The sequence below is a fragment of the Borostomias antarcticus genome (genome assembly GCF_949987555.1).
Source record: "Borostomias antarcticus genome assembly, chromosome: 5".
NCBI lineage: Eukaryota > Metazoa > Chordata > Actinopteri > Stomiiformes > Stomiidae > Borostomias > Borostomias antarcticus.
In genome coordinates, this window is record NC_140238.1 from 5,290,438 (window position 1) to 5,309,262 (window position 18,825).

The window sequence follows — 18,825 nt, forward strand, 5'->3', positions numbered from 1 at the left end:
CACCTAGTCCGGGGTCAGATAAATGGCCTCAGAGTCAGCAGTGACAACGGGACCAATCACCGATGCACTTTTTACGGTGCCAAAGACTGGGCCAAGACAACCTTGACCCGCCATGTCAAATCAAATCTGGAAGTGCAGAAACCCTATCATTTTTGTTTTAGGCTCTGTGTGTGTGTGTGTGTGTGTGCGTGCGTGCGTGTACGTGCGTGTGCGTGCGTGCGTATGGCGAAACCCACTGAATGCTCAACAAACCAACTGAACAGACATAAGTGTGTGATCCCTCAACCCAGTACTCAAAGAGTTACAGTATAGGTCTGTTTGTCAACTCAACATGGTTTGCGCCAGCGCCGGGCCCATGGGAAACAATGACCATAAAATGGCTGTTACAGTGGGCATGGGGGAGGTTGGTAGTGCCAACCAGCCAACCCCCCCCTCCCCCACCAATCCCACAACACTGGGCAGCGTAGAACCCGATACTATCTCCCCCTAGCCACGCCCCCTCCCCCCATCTCCCCTCCATTACCCTGCGTGAGACCGCCGGCTGAAGAATAGCCCCTCTGTGCTAGCGACTGAAAGCCCCCCCCCCCCCCCCCCCCCCCTTGCTCCAGAGTAAAGTCTCCGGGGGGGGATTACTTAAGTGCCGTGACAATTCCCAGCATGGAACGTGATGGGAGATTTAGCCCACAATAGTGCGACCAATCCACATTCCCTCCCCGTAACCCCGGGGGCTCCGACATGAGTCGAGGTGAGATTACCTCACTTCCCCCGACACAGCCTTCGCATGTACCAGAAACACACTCGGCGGTAAACCGTCCCTAACGAGACGCGCCTTCACTTTTGTTTCTAGGAAGAATGGGGGGACTAGAACAGCTGTGGATTCATTCGATCTGTCCGTTTGAAAAGGCAAAGCCCAGTTTGTTGTGTATTGTGGATGACAATGGGGTCACTTGATATGGATGAGAGAGGGAGAGGAAGGAGGGGTGAGAAAGGTAGAAACGATGACGTGTGTGTGTGTGTGTGTGTGTGTGTGTGTGTGTGTGTGTGTGTGTGTGTGTGTGTGTGTGTGTGTGAGAGAGAGAGAGAGAGAGAGAGTGTGTGTGTGAGAGAGAGAGAGAGAGAGAGTGTATGTGTGTGTGTGTGTGTGTGTGTGTGTGTGTGTGTGTGTGTGTGTGAGAGAGAGGGAGAGAGAGAGAGAGAGAGGGAGAGAGAGAGGGGGGGGGGGGGGGCAGGGAAAGCATGCACTATGGGCACAGGCAGCGGTGCACATGAGAAGCCCAGTGAGAGTTGTTGTCAGAGAGAGAGACAGACAGACAGAGAGGGACAGAGAGAGAGAGAGAGAGAGAGACAGACAGACAGACAGACAGACAGACAGAGAGGGACAGACAGACAGAGAGAGAGAGAGAGAGAGAGAGAGAGACAGACAGACAGAGAGAGAGAGAAATAGACAGGAGCTCGTCCGCTCCAGCCTCCAGGACTCCAGGAATGTGCCTGGTTCACCACTATCCACCCCGGCTCAGAGAGCCAACCACATCCCATCAGCACAGATAGCTGCTTTCCTGCCTCAGTCTCTGAACACTGCAGCCCTGGAGCACTCACTCACTCACTCACGCACATGAACTATGTTTATGGCTCCAGACCCCAGAGGGAGACTGAAGGGGTGTTGATAGCCACGCAGCAGCCTTCCTAGCCTCACATTTCCTCCCAGAAAGCCATAAGTGGGCCTAGAGGACCCCCTGCCTGTGATTTGAAAAGTGGGAGAGAAAAAAAACAAAAAAAAACAAGGCATCTCCATAACGGTGTATTTTGTAAACTTTTCTGCAGTCTAATGATGGGTTAAGCAGACTGGAATATCAGCGTGGTTATGATGAGTGAGCTTGTAATTGTTTGCAAAGATGATTCATATAACCTCCTTAGTTCCAACTCCGGCAGGTCACAGTTTTGATGTGTGGAGCTGTTGGCTTGCAGGCCGTGTGCTGTGCAAGAGCGACACCTTGTGGTTACAAGTAGCTTTGTGTGTGCAAATCTAATGGATGCATTTCACCAGCTTTGCAACTACAGTATGTGATACCATTTTTTAAAACACATATCGTTCCTTAATAACGAACTTAGTTAAGAAATTTTGCTATTTTGTGTTTTTGCTCCCGAAGCTTCCACGAAGTGTCAACCTTGAAGTGAGCCTTCAACGAAAGTGTGTTTACTCACGCCGGTGCCTCAATTGTAGCAACATCATGCTTTGCAGAGTTTTCGCAAATCTTCGGCGGTACATTCGCACAAAAATACGCGTTTTAAAATGTCGGTGGCACGTATGTATTTGCTTTCACTTTGTCTGTTCCGTTTGTTTGTTTGTTTGTATTATGTTGTGCGTGTGCGATAATTAGACCTAGATCACTTAAATGAATCCGGAGACCGCTGTCCCCGGGGCTAATTGGCTGGCCTTCCACATATTATGCATTTGATACAGGGTAGCTTTGGAAATATTTTGCCTGGCCTCAGTCTCATTGGTTTAGTGCGCAGCTTTGAGGCGAGTGTGGTGAGAGCAGTTCAGTCTCCCGGAAACATGCGTGTGTTGAGCAAGAGAGATGGAGAAGTGGAGGCTAGATCGTGCCTTGTGTCAGTGGTTATACATAGGTTCAGGCGTGTGTGGTTTACTAACTGAACTAGGAAGGTGCGAAGTCAACAGCTTTGCTTTGGGTGGGAAAAAACCGGTATGAACATTTTTATTCACTTTTATTTTCATACAGCTAGAGCTGAGAATAGTTGTTCGTGGGAATTGGTGTTGTAGATTATCACTGGACTGGTACTTGAACCCTAGTACCATAGTTGTAGCTGGGTGAACCACCTCGTGTGTTGGTTGTATTGTATTAATTGGATATCATATACCAGTGCTTGCAGATGATGTTGATATTATCTGGTAAGATGATATCCCTCTCAACCCTGGCTGTATTAGTAGCCTACTCATTGTTGCTGTGTGAGTACATCCTCCTTTTGTATTGTAGTGATTAAGACATGGGGCAAGTTGAGATTGTGATGGACATAGTAGGCTAAGATTGTGACCAAGCTGACCATAGAGCTGTCATTGATTAGGCTAACCCTTAATGTAACGCTACATGTGACAGGGACATGACAGGGACATTGACATTTGCCCTTCATTGACATCCTCTAATGGACTGTCTCTTTAGGGAATAAAGAAGAGGAAGTTTGTCAATTATGCTAGAGCCTGCGAAACTGTGTTTCCTAATGTCAACCACGTCACTTTCCGTTTGTCAAATTTGGTCATATATTCATATACCTCATTCACACATCTCATCTGCAAGAAGCTCTGAATCATTGAATAGACCCGGGGGGGGGGGGGGGGGGGGGGGTCAGTATTCGGCACACACAGTGAGCGGTGACACACAGTGCTCACATTATGCAATTTTCGGGGGTCCCTAAAAAGTAGCATTACATGCAATTAAACAGGAAGAATGATGGAAATCTGTGCGTCATTTGGAATGGGTTTTACACCGGGGAGCCGTTTCTTCTTTTATTTGGTTCAGTAGACATTACAAAGTGACTTCTCAGGCTGAACAAGAATGTCAGGATTACAGTATTTATGGAAGAACGCAGCCATCATGATTTAAATTCATGATTTTTGTTACGTTTGAAAGTCCAAAGCATGAACCACGTTTTCAATGTTTTGAAAGTTACCAGGTTTAACGATCGTAAATGATGATGAGAATTACAGAAGTTATTTAGACAAAAATCCCAGTTGAGATTTAATCATTTGGAGGTGATAGACCACAGACGGGAGGCGTTTTCTTAACGGTTTGAGGTCTGTGCCCACACAGATCACATGCTATATTCCACACAAACCGATAGGATATGACTGGTAAATAGGAATAATGTAGCCTACATTCTGAGGTCGATCTGTGAGCTGAATTGTCTCTTTCCAACAGGCTGCTTTCCCCATATCTCTGGCCCCCTCCATGGCTGCTGATGACTACAACCCTGTAAGTATGCTTTCATATGGTCCAGTGGGCATATTTTATATGACAGGACCCATACAATTGTTAGCTGCAGTGGCCACTAAAGCCCATAATCTCGCTGTGTATTGAGCTGTGTGTTTCAGAAGTTCTTTGGCCAGTACTGAGCTGCTGTCTTCTACTTCTGCGGTGGATGATGTGTTTGTTTGTTTACAGTCAAAGTAAACCTATTTGCACTACGTTTTGCCGCCAGAGACTCACTATCAGTGTTGGGATAAGCTAGCACGTGCCTCATTCTGTTGCCTAACAGACTGTTATCTCAGAGAACGAGAGAAAGAGTGAGGGAAAGAAAGGGGGGGGGGGGTGATGAAGGGAAAGATGACGACGTTAAAGAGAGAAAGAGAACGATTGAGAGGGGAAACCACCGAAGTGAAAGAGGATGCTGGCTGTGAGCGAGAGAGCCGTGTAGAGAGAGAGAGAGCGGAGAGAGAGAGAGCCGTGTAGAGAGAGAGAGAGCGGAGAGAGAGAATATGCATGTGACATGTGGAGTGAGAAAAAGGATGTTGAAACAGACTACGCCGAGAGGCTGGTTGAAAGAAAGACTCGGCTGTCAAGCTACACTCTGCCGCCCACCTTCTACAGTATAGAAGAGTAGAGACTATCTTCTACAGTCTATCCTCCTGAACCTGTAGCACCCTGAGCTACTCTTGTGCGCTAAGCGCTAACCCTCTGACCTCACCTGCTTTCTACGTCTTCCTCCTCCACTGTCCAAGGTTTCGCTTAGACAGAAGTCCAAGAGGAAGAGTCGAGGAGGTAAGTCGTCACTCCAGCCTTATTAAACTGCTGCTGTGCCCTTGACTGTAATTTGCCCCAACGTGGGTGTTTGTGAACTGACAGGACAATTGGAGTGTAGGAGAGCTTGCGTTGAAGTCGCCTTTAGACAACAGAGAGAGGGTGGGAGGGAGGGAGAGGATTCTGGTACCGTATACTGTTTGTGGTGAATGTGTTGCTGAACAGTCTTCCATTTTGTGGACGTTGTGAATGCGACATGGTCTGATCTCTCTGAACACTTTTGATATATTTGTCCATTAGTCTACATTTTACACAGGTAGGCAGAACTAGGTTCTAGGAGGTTCTGCATTTGCATAGTTTAACATGTGTCAGTGGGAACAGAAAAGATATAATGAGCTTAGCATTAGTTTATTTTCAATATAGGATCATTAGAGATGCATTCATTTGACAGTCTCCCCTTACTTCATGGGAATGGTGTTTGTCAGTGTATTTGTTCTTATGCAGCCTGTTGAACTGTTTTTGGTCTTGATATACTAGACAATATGCTTGTCGGACCGGTTCAATTGATGAGTCTTCCCAACATTTCTGCATCACTTGAAACTGTACAAAGATGTACTTGCAAGCAAACAGTCGTAACCCATGGGTGCATGCGTTTATATTTATATGTGAGTGTGTATGCACACCTGTTATGATGCATAATTGTATGCATGCTTGTTTGTGTGTGTGTGTGTGTGTGCGTGTCCAGGCAATGTCACAATGAGCAGGAGAAGGATCTCGGTCAAAGAGCTTGGTCAGCCGGACCACCAGGGCTGGCTCTACAGGAAGAAAGAGGGCAAGGGCTTCCTGGGCTTCAAATGGAAGAAATACTGGTTTGTCCTGAAGAAGACTTCGCTCTACTGGTACACCAACCAGCTGGTGAGGAACTCTGCAAAGCTGTCTTGTGATGAGTCGTCGACTCTCGTCGCGACAGGCGTGCGGTAACCGCTGTGAATGATTCAGACTAATACCGCATCGTGATTTCCTTGCATCTGGATGTGTCAATATGTCTTCCTCTGTTACTGAAACTGATGAGCATGACTTTCCAGCATGGAAACTTAGTAAATATAGCCGGGCGTTTTGTCATGCGTCGAAATCAATTTGAAGGCACGTCAAGTCAAAAAGAAGCGACACATTCTGTGAATTAAAGGAGGAAGCCTTGATGGAAATGATAGAGGGTTTGGTTTTCCATACTTTCAGTTTACGAAATTAGTCCAATCTGTCTTCAGGTTACAATTCCTGGTGTCATCCTAGATTAAGATCTAAGCTTCAAGTCCCGTATTAACAAGGTGACGAAAACCTAATTTTTCCACCTTAGAAACATAGCTAAAGTACAGCCATTTCTAAATCAAATGTATGCAGAAACATTTATTCATGCTTTTATTTCAAGCCGACTTGATTACTGTAATGCACTCTTCACTGGCCTCCCCCCAAAAACCACTGAGAGACTTCAGCTCATTCAAAACTCTGCAGCCTGATTATCAACCAAAACCAAGAGGAGAGAGCTCATTAGTCCAGTCTTAGCTGCTCTGCATTGGCTTCCAGTAACATTTAGAGTTGATTTTAAGGTCCTCCTCCTTATATACAAAGCGCTTAACACTGCGATCATCCACTGCTGGTCTACTAGAAGTTCCCAGCAACAGTCGGAAGGAGATTTGGAGTGCAGTCTTTGTTAATTATGTCCCAAAGCTATTGAACACAATACCTATGATATCAGGGAAGCCTCTATCTCTTCACTTAAGCTTTTAACTAGCTCCTTTTGCACTTGCGGGCTACTGCACTTTTCTTTCTTTTTTAATGTATATTTCCAGTACTATATTTTATTAAATTGTCATTTTTACACTGTATTTTACTTGATTTTTTATCTCTTATTTTCCTGCTTTTTGTGTATTTTATGTCTATTTTCATATGAAGCACTCTGTGCATGCACATTCTCTGTTGTGAAGCATTTTGCATTTATTTGTATCAAAGGTGCATACAAATGAAGTTTTATTATTATATTATTATTATTTCAGGCGGAGAAAGCAGAGGGATACATCAACCTCACAGACTTCATAATCGACAGAGCTATGGAGTGCAAGAAGAAATAGTAAGACAACTAGCTCTTATCTGACTCAAGTCTGTTACTGTCTGTATGTAAATATTCAGGGACACCCGGGGAGGAAACCATATAGAAATTAAATCAGCCAGAAACTGATACGTTGAGCACCGTCTCACACAGCTACAGAAAGTAGTTTGGCTGTGAAATATCACTAGCTTCCTGTCCCTCAGAAGTGTTCATTTTATCTGCGCAAAAAGGGGGAAATGATTTCGAAGGTTTGAAGATTTTCAAGTTTTCGAGCTAGTGCAGTCAGTGACATTGACGTTACTTGACCTTCCTTAAGCAATCCTAACTAGTCATGCCCTTTGCTGTCTTTCAGTGCCATCAAAGCCTGTCACCCGCATGTCATGATGTTCTACTTTGCGGCAGAGAGCAACGAGGATATGAACACGTAAGTCACGAGAGAAGATGAAAGACAGAGAGATGTTCAAGTGTGTCAACAAGATGTTGAGCAAGGCCAATTAAATAACATACTGTACGTGTCAGATTCCTCAACAATATGACTTACTGTGCGCATTAGGGATGGAAACTGTTAAGATTTTATTGATACCAATGCCATTAACGATCCACAGTGTGGAAACAGAATAGAAAAAAGGCATGCACGTCTGCCTAATAACATTTATTTTGAACATGTTAAAATGAATTACAATGCTCCTTATCTTTTCCTGTAACAGCGTAGACACTCAACATCATTGTTTTGCAATAACTGTCAGAAAAACATGCTGACAAGAATTGATAACCTCGGAGGCATGCAATGTCAATTCTCAGAGTTAACGATTCCAGTTCTCTAGCAATTCCGGTTCTCACTTCACATCCCTAACGCTCATATTTATAATGTAAGATATTTTGATTGTTAAAAGTTATTTCTCTGCAGTCTACTAGGCCTGTGCCTACCCGGTGGTTTTGAAAGCCAAGTCTTTGAATATAGTAGGGGGGGATTTGACCGTCTCTCCTGGTGTTTTGCAGATGGTTGAATAAACTTGGACTTGCCTCAATCCAGTATGAACCAACAGAGAGCAACACTGATGCTGGTGAGCCGGTTACTCTTCTCATCGGCGTGATCGTATATTTCTTGTATACTTCCTCAGTCCTGTTGACATTGTGTGTGTGTGTGTGTGTGTGTGTGTGTGTGTGTGTCTGTGCGTGTGCGTGTGCGTGTGTGAAGAGTGCTACAGCGAGGCAAGTGACCATGAGGACTCTGAGCCGGCCGAGGCGCCCCCTCCCCCCTACTCTGAACAGATGAGCCAAGACTCTTTGGACGCTGGTGGTCTGCTCGGTGGCGGGCATCAGGTCAGCGGGCACTGGGAGTCCGAGGGGGTTCTGGTCGTAGTCGTATGCCATTTCTATCTTCCTAGAATACTCTGTTTTCTAGAAAATTGCACCCAGCTGAACACGCTTAACAAGTCCTGTTCCCTCATTCCTCACACGAGTAGCTGTCCTGTTTCAGACGTTGCCCTTGGCTTTTCTTTTTTTTAATGCATTTATTTATTGAACATTTTCTTTTTCACCCCCACACACTTCCTAACAACTCATTATGAAAGTTTACAACAACAAAAAAGGGAACTGAATTAGGAGCACCAGCTTTGACAATGCAATAAATAGGCACAGTCTGGATCTGGAAGTAGTACACTAGTCATAAAGGTTACAGCATACAGGGACTCAAATTAGGTATAATACATACACAGAATATGAGTCTATAACAATGTAGAAATTCTTTCCATACATATGTTCGAACTGGGTTCACAGTCACACTAGACAATACAACTATAGACCAGAGGGGTCTGGGTCCAGAGAATATTGTAAATCCTTGCTTTCAAGAAAGTGCCCCTTGGCTTTTTTTGACTTGAGTCTGATGCGCTGGCGTTTTCCTCCAGGGCGCTCTCCCTCCGGCGTACTCCTCCCCGCTACCCGGTGAAGCCAACGGCTCCCTCCCTTCGCCCGTCAGCACCATGACGTCGCAGAGCTCCGCCTCCTCGCTGGCCAAGCACCGGCAGTCCTGGCTGGACCTCGTCTCGCAGGCCTCGCCCGTTGCCGGGGAAACGGTGGTGTGCTCGGTGCAGGTGCACGCACATCGCCCCCCGCAGGAGGAGGAGGAAGAGGAGGAGGAGGAGGAGGGGGCGGAGCACTTACAGGAGGCCTTGGCCCCCACAGACACTACAGCCGATGAGGACCACCCCACTCCTGCCGGCCAGACTCAGGTGGCAGTACCAGTCGCTGAAGAGGATGGTAAGAGTTTGTGTTGAAGGGTTGAATTTAAATGGACGTTTCTTGGAGATTGTTTGAGCCTAAACCCTACACTAAAAGTGTCTTCAGTGGAAGACAAAAGAAAGTCAAAAGAAGTCCTCTTTCTAGTTTAGGACTAGGCCTTAATCTGAAAGACTCAGTGAGGGATTTTACATTTCTGTCTGTGTCTGTCCCTCCTGCCTGAGCGCTGACTTACAAGAAGAAGTGCAAGCAGACCACACTTCCTGTTTGCGTAATTGCCCGAATCACCACTACTGTTTTCACCAGAATCTTGTTCTTTGGAAGAGCATAGTGTAGCTATGTCTGCCTGCATATCAAAGCTTCGGCTGGGACTATAATACCATCAGAGAAAGAGATAGAGATTCTGGATTCAAGCTCAATTATTTTCCAGTTAAAGTGGTGATTATCCTTCTCAAACCAATATGTAATGTAACAGCTGATTTTTTGCACCAATTGGGCTCCTGACACAGCATAGCTGGCCACATTGTACTATTGTAAAGCAACAAAGATATGTTGCCTTCAGCATAAATATCCTTAAGTTCTTGAGGTCAAATCTATCCTCTCTTCTCACAGGGAATGCCAGCTCTGATGAAATGGAGAGACTCTACATCCATCTGAAGCAGGCCAGCCTCTCTCCAATAGGAGACCGCAAACCATCTACCAAGAGGGACTTTAGAACCTCGTTCATAAAACGATGCAAGAACCAGACGATGAATGAGAAGCTGCACATCATAAGAACACTGAACAGCACGTTAAAGGTAGAGTTATCCGGCTAACAATATTCATCAATCCAACAGCAACTGTTGTGCACACACACATTCTCACGCATTCTTTCTGTCTCTATTTTTCCCTCTCTCTCCATTGACATAGGCTAAGGAGGCAGACTTGCAGACCATCGAGCAGGTGCTTTCAGACCCTGAACTCAAATCAGGCAAGTTTCGGGAGTGGAAAGAGAACAACACCGCTCTGCTCCAAGAGATCTGTGTCCACCATGGCCACAAGGGGGCAGCAGAGGATCAGGTCCCTGCTGCAGAAGCTGCAGCCATAGCTGTTCCAGTTGTGGAGACTAGTTTATAAAGTCTGTTTGTTCATCATGTGATTATTGGACAAAAACAGGACTCACTGCCTTTTTCCGACAGGACCCAGCACTAAGGGTGCGAACAAATATGTACATATTATGCATACATTCACATGTACGTGCATATATGTACAGTGGATCCATATATGCCTAGTTTTTAATGATAATATTTTTGTGAGGATTATTTTTCTCCAGTACAATGAGTCGCTCCATATCTGTGAATTATGGGACATAATGGTATGTGTATCCATCATTCTCATCCTGGAAACACTTTAAATGTTTTATTGAAATATGAATATTGAACAAAGGTTTTAACTGCATAGTTTCATAAACGGAGCCACAAACGAGCACTACTACCTTAGAATGTACTGTATGTAGCAATGCTTTTCAGCTGATATCACAAAGAATCCTTGTCTATCACTGTATGTGGCCCTGACTGTTACCTTGGTTACATTCATAACATGATAACTTTGTGGGGCCTCCACATTTTATCATCCAACACCATTGTCTATTTGATGGATGTTTCATGCGGATAGTTTTATGGAAAGATTACAAGTGGTCTAGTCTGCTGACGTCATTTTATAGTGCAGCCTGAATTGAAGTCCTTTATGTGTTTTATATTAGCTTTTGTGAATTTTTGTTGTTTTAGCATTGTAAATAAATGCATTGTACATAGGTGTAAAGTGTGTACAGTACAGTTGTAGGCTATAGTACTATTCTCATTTGATGTTGATGCAGGGGTCTCCAGGTCAGAGTGTGCACTGAAAGAATAATAAAGTAAAAATGCATCCATCTGCAAAACAGATTGAGACTTTTTATTGTCAGCCTTGTAGTGATTTATTTGATAGGAACAGATAGCCCCACAATTAGAAAAGGAACACTTTCTAACGAAAATGTGTGCTTGCTGAAAGCAGGCATAATATGTAGATTGTGGTCTGTCTACCATGAACCTGAAACATAGAGACCATAATAATAATTTCACTGATCTTTCCAGTCTCTAATGTGATACATTTAACAGGAGAGAATACTGAGATTGATAAGATTACACCCTGTGCTTCCCGTCTCAGAAAAGCACATTTCTCATAGTTTTTCCAACACATTTACGGGTACCCCGGTTCATGTTAGACCACAAATTGGACTAAATACCCCAAATAGCACACTACCCCTTCAATGGAGAAAGATGGAAAGAAAGAAAATGAAAAGTTCAAAGGAGTATCAAAATGACTAAAAGCACCAATAAGCTTGTCATTGTGATTGTTTCAAAGTTTGAATAGTACAGCTAGCTGAAAAAAGAGAGTAGTATGAACTAACGAAATGTATCATGTTTAATGTTATGTTAGCAATTAATTGTATATTTCATGTATGTAATGGTACTGTTGTGAGAGTCAGTTAAAACATCTACATATCCTGTTTTTTTGTCGTATCTGTTTTGGCCACTTGTCGTCGCTCGTTATCCACCAACAAATGCTGCAGTGCGTGTTTGTGACACTTGGGTTCGCTGGTCTCTCTTTCGCATTGGATCTCACTGGGCTTGTTCGCCATATTGGCTCCATCTCCTCCATCTCACCAGACCCGAGCATGCATGCGTCAAGCCGGTTGTCGGGGAGGATCACAAAATAAACATTTCGCAGCCAACAGCGAGACGAAAATCAACACAATGGAGGCCGTCAAATCATTTAACGGCGAGGTTTGTTTGAATTTCCCCAAAATATTCAATCCCAGTGTTGAAAATGTCGGCGTGTTTTATCTGATTAACTCTCAGGCTTGCCTTCTATCGAGCAGCAGAAAGGGGAGAAGGGCAGCCAGCAGACAAGGCCGCATCGTTAGGTTGTCTAGGTTGAAGGCTAGGTGTCGCTAAACTGTCGGTGTTGGGGTTGTTTTCTGATCATGTGGCCCAAATCTAAATACTCGGCCTTTGACTAAATACCCTATAACATTTAAACGAAGCCAATAAAATCTAAATGGACTTGCTACCACAAAGCGTGAGCTCCCTATGTGAGCTATCATGCGAGCCAGCTAAGTTGGCCAACCTCAAATTCACCAGTCAACATGCTAACAACGCTAAACTGCTAATGTCTGTCAGTGTCATTGGCTAGTAGCTAATGTCTGATAAATGGTTACGTTTGGGAATCAATAAAATAACGTTACCTGCATCGTCTAACCACACAAATATCCATCCCAACTTTAGCTGGCCATATTACGTCAATTGTTTGTCTTTCACAAATGCAAAAGTGTGCAAGCTAGAGGCCTTGGGCTACTAGGCTAACGGCAGCTAGGTAGTTAGCTAGCATAGCATAGCTTGATAGCTAAGTTAAAACAATGAGCGAACTAGGAAAAGGCAAGCTACCACGTAGCTTGGTATCTATCAGGCCAGGTTAGTGCTGTCGCGGAATATGTTTTTATTAAATTAGTGTTACGTTAGTTAAGCTAGCTATGAAGTTATGTTCAGTGACGCTTATTAGCGTTAGCTCGCCTGAGCCGAGCGCCAAGCAGCCATGCCATCGCCAGCTCGCTTACTGTCCCACTGTTATGACATTATAGGAGCTATTTATCACTATGCCGAGTCAACTCATGCCAAATATTCGCTGACCAGAAGAATATTGCGTTATCCACCATACCAGCTAAAATGACAGACTGCATTCAGTATCTGTAGGGTTCTCTCAAACAGAAGTAGAATATATTACAGCTATGCCATTTTGGGACCAGTCCCACTGTCTTCTGCCTATTGCGCACATTAAAAAATCATTTATGTATTAATTAGCAATTGGGTATTAATCCAATCGGCCTATTCATAACTGAACACACCAATGTGCTCACATGACTACAGCACATAACTGTTCAACAATTAATTTGGTATATAGATGGTTGAAATACTTTTTCTTTGTGCATTTTGTCTTTCAGCTGTATTCTCTCAATGAGTACAAGCCTCCCATCTCCAAGGCCAAGATGACCCAGATTACCAAGTCTGCAATAAAAGCTATAAAAGTAAGTATGTAGGAAGACACCATTTTATATAGGTAAACTATAAGATATAGTCTGAAAAGGGAGCTTCTCTTACATCCGCACAAGATTAATCTGTTTTCAGCACACATCACCTCCAGTTGTGTGAATTACATCTCCAATATCCAGGGCACTCCTCACTCAATTTGCATAAACTGTGATTGGATCTTATTTCAGGAACTAAAAGGAAAATTTCAGTTGGGGGTTAAATACGTAGCATCTTTTTGTTCACTCCTCCAACCGGAGGACATATTTTATACTGGTGATTTACACCGAGCAGCCACAACATTAACCCCACCCACCTCCATGCCGCCAAAACAGCTCTGACATCAAGTTTTTTAAATCATGGAAATAAATTCACCTTCTAACAATATCTTAGCTTTTAATAGCCCTGTAGTGACTAATAATGTAATCTGTTTAATTTTTTATGTAATAAAAACCAATAATGTAATAAGTAGTTGTAGTAGTAGTGTACTTTATTGATCCCCGCGGGGGATTTTTACTGTTGCAGCATCAAAGTAACACAATCTGATACATATTTGCAGTAGATACAACATATCAGATGCAAATATACAGTAGATACATACAGAATCCACATGAACACCTTCAGAGGTGGAGTCCATGCCTCGACTGGTCAGAGCCGTTTTGGCAGCCCGAGGGGGACATACACAATATTAGGTAGGTTGTTTTAACGTTGTGGCTGATTGGTGTACATGAATAGTGTGGTGCCAATCCTCGACTAGACTACAATTATCCTTGTCTTCTATTATTGGCTGTTGAGCCAGCCAAATATGCACTATTCCGCACTTTTGACATATGGTCATTAATCAACAAATGAGCATTGCCAACACATGCATCAATCTGACCCGTTGCTAGCAAAATACTACAATAAATCACATAGGCTTAATAATTCAAGTAATTTGTGTCCAGTGTTCTGTTTTGGAGAGTGCTTCAGTCCTGTCTAGCTTTCCTTGTCATCCAGCTATGACAGCCTTTCTAACTTCTTGAGTGGAGCTGGTGTTGCAGCTTGTTATTTCCAACATACAGCTGTATGCTCCTGGGGCAGCTTTTCTTCAATTCATCTTTCCACGTTACTAGAGCAGTGCCCGCCAGGGCCCGGGCCCGTTCTGTGCCTGTCCTTTCCCATGTCCGTATAACTCGTTACAAATTCCTTATAAAGGCTATTGCTGAGCATTATTAGGCCTACATTTTTCTTATATGCACCAAATAAAATGATTTATTTGCGTACTGATGTTTTCCAGTTTTCTCGAGCTGCTGATCCAAAACAACTTCAAACACAACACATGCATGTCTGTCTTCCTTGAGTCCTGAGCAATACACCTGCTGAAGTTCAACTTCATACAGTGCCCGGTTGTCGCGCAAATTGAGATACAGACATGCACGCAAACACTCGAGAGTTCCTGCCTTTATTAATTACTCACCTGTGAACCCCTCCAATTTAACTACTGATTATACGCCATATCGTCCTGTTAGAACAGTCAATGCAATGAAAGGGCAACCTCATTAGAGAGGGCTTCCAAGGCATATGAATTCTAAATTGGCACTCATTTTCTCATGCGCATCCTTCATAGAAGATCTTTCATCAACAGATTGCTGCTAGCTTCCTTAAAGCTCAGCCTGTGGCTGTCATGATGTGAGGCTGAGTTCTATTGCCTTTGGTATTGAAACATAAGTGCCAGACAGCCTCTCTGTGCTGTTTCTAGGAAGGATAGATAGTACAGGGTCTTTTTTTAAAAGATCTATGCTAAACATTTCAAACAATGTTGTTTTTTAATAAAATACTGAATAAGGAATGGGAATTCATTTTAACACGAGCAGTTCCATTTGCATTTATACCAAAAATACAGATAAATTCAGATCTATAAAAAGGTTTTGAAGCACCTGACAGTGATTGTGGATTGTGCCGGTTCTTTAGCAAGAGCTCTGTTTGATAATATAATCTTATTCTCAACCTCTATCCAGACATGCAATGCAAATTTGTCTTAAGGTAAAAGAAATACATAAGTTCCAACATGCAATGATTTTCAGTGAAAGCACTCTCAGGGCTAAAACTTTAACCACCATTTTATCGTCAGCGAAATAGGTGTAGGCCCACGCTCTCCAGACACCTTTGCGTCGTGCTTCTCCATCCGTATGACTCACATACGTCCGCAAAGCTCTCTCCCTCTTTGCGTGTGATTTAGGCTATTTAATCCCCCTCGCACAAGACTCAACACATCCAGAAAAACGCATCCCTCTGGAATTATTAATGTTTGATGTTTCATCTCCAGTGTATTCTTTTTGTTCTTAAACGTATGACTGTGATCTTGGTGTTGCTTGTGTTGCCTGTGAATAATACGTCTTTCCCCTTCCCTCAGCAGCTCTCCCAGCTCCCCCAAAGCACTGAAAGGGAAGCAGGAGGATGGGGTGGAGAGAGTTACAGGGAGATAAGAGAACCTCTAACCAGCTTAGGTAGGAGTATGGGTCCTTTCACAAGGAAGATGGACGAAGCCAAATATCAAATTGCTTCCACATACAGAGGGAAATGAGGGGGCCTGGCTGCCTGGCTGTCTGGTTGTTGCTCCCTGGCCAGCACAAGTCCTCTGGCTCTGGCTTTCTAGTCTCTCTGCACATCCAATGTGTCTTTAACAAGAATGGCTAGCGATACCACTTGCTTTCATACGTGTGTCAGTTGTGAAGAGGAATGCGTTGTGCAGCATTTTGTGGGCACTTGAAGTCATTTTGAGCTTGAGGTGTCCATTTCATCATTGTTCTGTTAAACGTGTAGCCTTTCTGGTTGTTATGGCCGTTTTCGAGAGAAGTGGCCTAGCTAACCCTCTCACCCTGTTGTGGAGCGCCCAAGCTGGGCTAAGCAGGGTATCGTCTGTGAAATCCTGTTAGTCATGATGCTTACGGTGTTTTAAGTAGATGCCTCATTAAACACCATGCAGTGCAGCGAATAATGGTGTTTATCACTGTGTATTTCACATTGTACACTTTTTGTGTAATAATGCATCTAGCTCTGTACCAACTTTGAATGACCATGGAATTGTTTATACAATGCGGTTACTATCTAATAGCCTTATTAGGGTAAATATGCAGCTTTTGCATAAGTATGGTCAAGTTTTTCCAGCAGTAATAGAAGTTGAAGGCATGGCTTGTTTCAAAGGGATAGTTTCTACACTTGAGGGACATACTGAACATTTGCTGCGGTATCTGCGTTTTTTCATATGCTGCTGCTCAGCCAACCTAGTTTGCTTTCAACGTGCAGTACAGTAGCTGCTACTGGTGCTCACTGTTTGTCAGGCTGTAGCTTTTTACATCCCTGTCAATACCAGGATCTCAGAGCCATCTTTGGCTACTGCGGGAGCAGCATAAGACTCATGTTTTTTCCATAAGGGACTCTTGAGTCACGCCAAGATCCCCTCACCAGAACATCACAACAGCCATTTTACATGTCACAATCTTTAGGAAACATAACATTACTTATCCGGTATTGTGGAAGAGACTGGGAAGAAACACATCAGCAACATTATCTTGGGTTGAAGGTGTTTGGGTGCAGTGCTTGGTATTGGGGTCTTGAGCTGGGCTGCTTTCATGCTGGAGGCACAGCCGGCTCTCAGAATAGACAACAATCATCTAAGCCAAATATTTTTAGTTTTCATGACACTTTCTGAATCTTTAAGGTGGTCTTCCCAGACTCAGGTTATGCCCAGTCTTGGATTCATAAATGGATATAGAGCCTGCCGTCGTTCAAATGAGTAATTAATCTAGATGTATTTATGAACATCTACGCCTGGAAGGACAGTACAAAAATATTGCAAAGAGAAGAGTATTCACACATCTTGATGCGTTGATTAAAAAGTTATATGTAGTGCTTTGTAGTTTCATACTGGCTTGTCTGTGTTACTGTAAAACAGACGAGCGATTCAGAATACAATACCCCCTCCACACCCCCTGTCCCTCCACACCCCCTGTCCCTCCACACCCCCTGTCCCTCCACACCCCCTGTCTATCAAAAGCCTACATGTGTCTAGGTTACTATGTACGTTCAATCAGAGGTACGCTTGCCATCTCGCACATTGTGTCAAATAAGGCAGGGGGTCATTAGCCTGGTATGACCATCCCGATCTAGCGAGCTCACTGCTTTGCTCCTCTATTGGTCTGGCCTTCACCCCATAGAGAGCAATTATGTGGGAGGGGGTACTTGCCTTGACAGACAAACACCTTCAGCCAATGAGCGTTCAGCAAACATTTGCCAAATCCAGTCGGAAGAACAGCAAAACCGTCTTTTCCACCGAGAAACTCCGCTAATGCATACTCTTTAAGTGTTGTGATTAAGTCTATTTCTGAAATAACTGCACTTATAGCTGCGTTTATTCTTCTAACGTTAACGTTACCACTCGTTGCTTCGGGTGCTGCCATGTTTGTTTAGCGAGCGGCAGGGACACGAACCAATCAGGGGCTGCTTTCCACTGTGGGGCAGGACAGCAGTTAAAACGCAGTCCCTGATTGGCCCGGTATGGTCTGGATTTTGGCATAATCGCTCTGGAGGAGGCGAAGGCCAGACCGTTCTGCGTAGTGAAACAGAATGTGAGCTCGCGAGAATGGGATGGTCGTACCGGGCTAGGGGGATATGTGCATGTATTATATGCTTTGTTGTTATTCAGTACTTGCTTAATCCTCTTCGTTCCTTGAGGAACATAAGGCTGCTTCCTTCTGGTCCTGTTGAGCATGTTGTGCCTCATTTCAGTTCTTCGCCAGGTTATTTTTGGCCTCCCTTGTTATTCAATAACCGTGCCTCAAACATTTATGCGCTAGGTAGCAAAATATGGGCTGTAATATTCAAACAGAATACGAACGAAAGTATTACTTAAATATCCCTGTTCCATCAGATCAAATGTTTATCCAAGTAATTATTTTTTGATATTTCCATAGTTAATAGTTTCCATATGGACAGCCCTTTCAGTCTGTTCATCTTCACTGCCCCTCTGAAATCCTTTGGCCCACAGTTTGGGAACCACTGTAGTAGCTTCACATAGGGATGTAACAATAACCGGTATAATGATGTGATGACCGTGATTACATTTGATTAAATGTATTGATAAAATGATCACTAAGGAGTGATCACTATGGAGTGATAAAATTATCAATAAAACCGTGTTCACTATTACCATGCTTTGAAAAACTATACTGTAAATACAGTCCAGCATCAACCAAAGCTAGCAACAGCCTCCAAGACGCATTCTTTGCATGTTTATGCAAACAAAAAGTGCATAGTGCTGCTATTTGAAAACTATTTGTGGTTTTCAATATAAAACTTGTTTTCAGTGTAGTTTAGTTTCAGTGTAGTCATTTTCAGCATATTCTAACAGTACCGTGATAATACTGATAACCGTGATAATTTGGGTCACTCTAATCGTGATGTGAAATGTTCATACTGTTGCATCTCTAGCTTCACACCGTTTTCAAGATGTGGCCTATTCAGATGAGTTCACTTGACATATTTGTCACTGTGCAGATTGTGTCAGTCTGCGAGTCATTTTAGGTTCTGAAAACAGGCTGACAAATCAATGCCACCTGGACCACACCAATGTCCTGGGGACATTTGA

General features: G+C 43.7%; 2 protein-coding genes across 2 annotated transcripts in view; both read left to right on the plus strand.

Moving 5' to 3' along the window:
• Positions 1-10,934, plus strand: part of LOC311308843 (connector enhancer of kinase suppressor of ras 3-like) — a 53,936-nt gene extending 43,002 nt beyond the window's left edge. The window contains exons 16-25 of the mRNA XM_084437913.1: positions 3,936-3,989; positions 4,736-4,775; positions 5,500-5,669; positions 6,806-6,879; positions 7,211-7,282; positions 7,858-7,922; positions 8,057-8,181; positions 8,766-9,117; positions 9,709-9,893; positions 10,006-10,934. Coding sequence (XP_084294039.1) covers positions 3,936-3,989; positions 4,736-4,775; positions 5,500-5,669; positions 6,806-6,879; positions 7,211-7,282; positions 7,858-7,922; positions 8,057-8,181; positions 8,766-9,117; positions 9,709-9,893; positions 10,006-10,212 — 1,344 coding nt within the window. The 3' untranslated portion in view covers positions 10,213-10,934. The remainder of the gene's footprint in view (positions 1-3,935; positions 3,990-4,735; positions 4,776-5,499; positions 5,670-6,805; positions 6,880-7,210; positions 7,283-7,857; positions 7,923-8,056; positions 8,182-8,765; positions 9,118-9,708; positions 9,894-10,005) is intronic.
• An 860-nt stretch (positions 10,935-11,794) lies between these two features.
• Positions 11,795-18,825, plus strand: part of scaf8 (SR-related CTD-associated factor 8) — a 34,073-nt gene continuing 27,042 nt past the window's right edge. Inside the window, exons 1-2 of the mRNA XM_084438250.1 lie at positions 11,795-11,900; positions 13,115-13,198. Of these exons, the coding sequence (XP_084294376.1) occupies positions 11,796-11,900; positions 13,115-13,198 (189 nt within the window). The 5' untranslated portion in view covers position 11,795. The remainder of the gene's footprint in view (positions 11,901-13,114; positions 13,199-18,825) is intronic.